The sequence below is a fragment of the Aegilops tauschii genome, chromosome 1 (assembly GCF_002575655.3).
Source record: "Aegilops tauschii subsp. strangulata cultivar AL8/78 chromosome 1, Aet v6.0, whole genome shotgun sequence".
In the NCBI taxonomy this organism is placed as follows: domain Eukaryota; kingdom Viridiplantae; phylum Streptophyta; class Magnoliopsida; order Poales; family Poaceae; genus Aegilops; species Aegilops tauschii.
In genome coordinates, this window is record NC_053035.3 from 377,257,037 (window position 1) to 377,261,960 (window position 4,924).

The 4,924-nt window shown below is 44.8% G+C and overlaps 1 protein-coding gene across 1 annotated transcript; it reads right to left on the bottom strand.

Moving 5' to 3' along the window:
• Positions 1-446: 446 nt before the first annotated feature.
• On the bottom strand, positions 447-4,176 carry LOC109739589 (serine/threonine-protein kinase SAPK4). The gene is made up of 9 exons (XM_020298674.4): positions 3,886-4,176; positions 3,696-3,770; positions 3,313-3,414; positions 3,147-3,200; positions 2,893-2,985; positions 2,664-2,756; positions 1,260-1,364; positions 1,079-1,177; positions 447-993 (listed from the first exon to the last, which is right to left on the bottom strand). The coding sequence occupies exons 1-9, from the start codon at positions 4,042-4,044 to the stop codon at positions 652-654; spliced, it is 1,122 nt and encodes a 373-aa protein (XP_020154263.1). The 5' UTR covers positions 4,045-4,176; the 3' UTR covers positions 447-651.
• Positions 4,177-4,924: the final 748 nt, after the last annotated feature.

Here is a 4,924-nt window from a genome sequence, read left to right on the forward strand (position 1 = left end):
ATGTACTCCCTCCGTTCCCAAATATTTGTCTTTCTAGAGATTTCAACAAGTGACTACATACGAAGCAAAATGAGTGAACCTACATTCTAAAATATGTCTACATACATCCGTATGTTGTAGTCCATTTGAAATGTCTAGAAAGACAAATATTTAGGAACGGAGGGAGTAGTTCATATTGAAATATCCAAAACATCTTATATTTGTGAACAGAGGGAATACCACATTTTTCCCTTTCAGTCAAAAGAACTGACAAATCCTGGCAAATTCTGCCCCATCCATAGAAGTCCTAGCAACAAAATCTGAAGTTATCTGATATTTGCATATGCTGAAAGCGGTGATATCCATTTCAGTCAACAACACGCACAGATCGCTGTAGGCGGATTCATCAAACCTGTAGTAACTACGCAGCCCTCCCAGATCGCACAAAAGTTTGATGTAAACCTCTGTACCAGCAAAAAAAGCACATACCAAATTGATTCCCTGTGCAAAACATTCTCCTTCTGAACGAATATTACACTACACATTACATCACGTTACAGGAAAACATAAACAGATTACCTCTGCAGCAGAAAAGCATACGTCCTACCAAAACCAAGCAAATCAAAATAGCCAATTATCTACATCCTCCCGGTCCCACATCACAAGCAGCGTTTAGATGTGCAACGCGCTCATATCCAGCTCCCCGCTCTCAAGAACCTCCCTAACCTTCTTGTCGCACTCATCTTCTTCGTCATTCTGTTCTGGTACACTGACCTTCGCATTCTTTTCCTCATCATCCGATAACTCGTCCGCGTAGCCATAGCCTGATGTGCTTGATCTCGGCTTCTTCCTTGCGTCTTGCACAATCTCCATGATCTCTTGGGTTGTTTGCTTCGAGAAAGAAGGCACGCTGCTGCTCCTCTCGTAGTAGTCTGCTTGAGCTTCCTCTGTGAGCTCCCGCGGCAAGTTCTTCAAGAACCATGGGTGGCTCTTTATCTCCTTCATTGTGATTCTCTATAGAAGATAGAAAAATGTCACATCAAAGCAGGTACACTTATGGACACGTCGATCTTGCAATCTGGAGAGCTGAGACCAGTACCTTTGTTGGATTGCTCACAAAGATAAGAGAGATGAGCTGTCTGCAATCAGCAGATATGAGAATATTGTCTGGGATGGTATAGTCGACTGCTGCTATTCGCTGCAAACAAAGATAAGCGACCGGCATTTGTGATTTGTAAATTTTGGGTGGCGAAAGAACTTCTATAGGACTAGGCTATCACCTGAATGATCTTCTTAATATTCTTGGGGTCATCCGGGTCTTCAAATGGGTAGGCTCCCACAAGCATGACATAGAGAGTCACCCCACAGGACCATACATCTGCCATCTGCACTACCAAAATACACTTGTCAGCATTCAGTTACACCCTGTACTACTAAATATGTTTATCGATTGAATGACCTTCACCAACTTCCCTCTTCTTATTCTAAAGCCGTTTATGGAACTATGAATCAAGAGATCGTTGTACAGTACATCAGATTAATATGGCGGGGCCTCTTTCTCATTTGGCAATGTGTAAAACAAAACAATCTAAGAGAAGTCAGCAATGAACTGATTTTGGTCAACAAAGATAGGATCTACAGAACAATGATGAAAGAATGGTATCATTTCTTTTTTAAAACGAAGGCAAAAGATTTGCCTCAAAAGAGTATTAAATAAGAGGAGAATAGAGTTTGTTTGTGTTACAACATCATTTCTTCAGGAACAGAGTGAGTGAAGTGTGAACTCCAGCTTATCACAATTCACATCTTGAGCCTTTTCTCTGTACGAAAATCAGGCCATGCACTACTAAACCGATGGAGGGTGTTGGATAAAAATTCAAACGATCAATTAAATTTTGCAGAACTCAAAAGAACTTAGCAAGATAATTCCTAGTTTCTCTTGATAATAAATATTGCAGATATTGTATGATTACTCAGCAGTAGCTAGTAAGAGGGTGTTCAATCAAATAACTATATGTGCAGCTATGTTCATCAATGAAAATCAATAATGTTGATGAATACACATTATTTGCAAAGGGAATGCCAATTGGCCAAGCTAATTCTGCTTTCACAAGGGGTGCCAAAGTCTGAATAAAAGTGGCAAAACAGGGTGATTTTTTTCACAATTGTATGAAATGGTGAAAATAGTTTTCCTGAATGGGGGGTAGTGGCGATTACTTGCCAATTTTACTTTCCCCAAAACCGGCAACTTCCATGAGCCAAGTCCCTTCCTCACATGATATTAATGTTGAATCGAATTCTCCATAATCAAGACACAAAACTGTGGGCGATCAGATTCAACTTCCTTCAAAAACTCGAAACCGTAAATGCAAGCACATCCTATACCATATCCTATCGCAGTGTTGTACAATTTTTTATGTAGGAACTTCCAACCTTTGCCACCTAAAAGAGTTTGGTAAAACTTCCACTCCTAAATTATGGTGCTCAGCCAAACAACACTTCAGGTTTGCTCTGCGTGGCAAATCATTCTTTAAGTAATGCAGTATGTCAACATCATGGAGTATTTATGTGCATGTCATCGTGAAAGGAAGAACCTTAAGTGGCGTGCTCTTACCGGATGCGCTTACAAAGGTCAGAAACATAAAACGCATGTCATATATAAATAAGAGATTCTTTTAGGTTACCTTCCCATCATATTCCTGGCGACGAAGAACTTCCGGTGCAATGTATGCTGGCGTCCCCACTGCAGATTTGGGCCTTGAATGTAGTACTGACGACTGTCACAAAATGGCGAAGAGTTCATTTTTTAGCAGCAAACAGCAAATAGTTATTCTTACGCAAACGTACAGAAACATGACAGGATTTACAAGGCGTGGACCACCCACTCCACTCTTATGAGAATTGACAACCAACCTTGGAGTACCCAAAGTCGCATATCTTGAGCCGGGGAGCCGGGCTACCATCCAGGAGAACATTCTCCAGCTTCAAATCTCTATGGCATATTTGCTGGCAAGCAGTAAAGTGATTGCAACATTTAGCATATTATCAGGTCCCACTCACATTTATTTGAAAATTCACGCTGGCACTTTCTACTCAGGGAATGATGTGAACTGTAACTTGCTTGATGTCCAGCTAATATAAGAGAGTAATTTACTGCTTCTGCATACCATGTGATGGCAGTAGCTTACGCCGCAGATCAGCTGCTGGAAGAAATATCTGGCCTGCAGTAATAAGCAGAGGAAAGAAAAAAAACACAAAACAGTAAATTGACTCTGGATTTCGTACTACTTCTGCTGATGAAAGAAGATCAAGACGAGGGTTACAAATTGTGACCTCGTCCTCGCTAAACCGGCCACGATCGACGATCCGATCAAAGAGCTCGCCACCCGCCGCATACTCCATCACGATTGCAAGATGCGTCGGTGTTAGGATCACCTGTTGGAAAATTTCCAATGTAAGCACCCAAGATTCTCAGTTTGAAATGGGAAACGCCTTGTGCCAAACAAGTGCAGAAAAACTTCAGACTCGGAAATTTCCCAATCAGTTACATATGCACGCGCCCGTCCAAACTCTAAAGCATGTAAAAACACATTACTAAGCGTCACCGGAGGAGGAAATGTTTCCCTACAGAGCAGCCAATTAAACCCAAGAGGACAAACGCAATGAATAAGGGATTTTTACAGCTGGTCGCTCCGTTTCCAGATGAGAAGGCGCACCTCTATGAACTGGATGATGTTGGGGTGCCGAAGCGAGCGGTGGTTGACGATCTCCCGGTACACATTCTCGTCAATCTGCGGCCAGCCATCAGAAATTCAGACCCAATTGGAACGCACAGAACGAACCCCCGGAACGGAGAGCAACAGAAATCGATAAATGAATTGATTTAAGGAGCGGAGGAGCCCCGACCCGGTGGCCGCGCTCGATGAGCTTGACGGCGACGAGCCCGTCGTTCTCGCGGTGGCGCATCAGCCGGGCCACCCCGAAGTTTCCCGACCCGATGTCCCGCACCTCCTCGTACTTGTCCATCCCGGTGAGGGGCGCGGCCGTCGCCGTCGCCGTCGTCATCGGCGCCGGTGCGGAGCGGCGAGGAGGGGCGGGGGCCGGCGGGGCAGCTCGACGAATCGACCGGCGGGTACAGGTGGCGGTGTGGTCTGTGGCGCCTGCGTCGCTTTCCGGCCTGGCGCTCTGTGCGTCTCGTGCGTGCGCTCGCCGGGTATATATAGACGCGCGTCGTGTGCGCGTCCGACTGTACCCGAGATTCCGAGACTGGCTGTGACTGTATCCGTACCGTATTCCTTTCAAGATTTTTGTAGTTTATGTTTCAACAATCCTTTTCCTGCTCCAGCTCCACAAAAGGCTTCAACAGTAGACTGCAGATGGTTCGAGAACATGATCTAATGTTTTCCCGGCTTAGTAGTCTTTATTTATTTTTAATTAAATCCTAAGCTGCGTGTGAGGACGCGGCGTCGCACGCGAAGGGGAGGTGGAGGTTTGACCTCTGTGGGTGGGGGTGGCTTGTCGACGTCGGAGAAGGGGGCTTTAGAGGGATGGCCGGAATGGCGATAGCATGGCGGAGGCGGCGGTTCAGGCAAGACGGAGCGGTGCACGACAGCGCCCGCCAACCGCGGGAGGCGGTGGTAGTCGGTTCGAACTAGGTTGTAGGGTGGTTGGAGCAAGTACGTGGGAGGAAGAAGATGAACGGTGTGGCAAACAAAATCAATTCTTTTGAATCTTGATTTACAACTGATGTTTAGGCGATCCATTAGAAGTTGCGGTTTTACCTAAATAGTCAATAAAAAAGTAGAAGGCACCACTCTATGTTTTCCCTCACCGACTTTTCTAAAGTATAATAATAGTATTTCCCTCACCGACTTTGAAACACAGATTGTTTCTTCAAATAACCAAATATTTTCTAGAAAAGTGAGTCTATTTCCAACCCCAAAAC

Bases quoted from the DNA above. Each gene is read 5' to 3' on its own strand.
- LOC109739589 (XM_020298674.4), bottom strand. From the start codon at position 4,044: ATGACGACGGCGACGGCGACGGCCGCGCCCCTCACCGGGATGGACAAG. The intron at 3,201-3,312 runs GTCACAATTTGT...TTATTACTGCAG, and splicing joins GCCGGTTTAGCGAGGACGAG to GCCAGATATTTCTTCCAGCA. The intron at 1,178-1,259 runs GTGATAGCCTAG...CTTTGTTTGCAG, and splicing joins ATATTAAGAAGATCATTCAG to CGAATAGCAGCAGTCGACTA.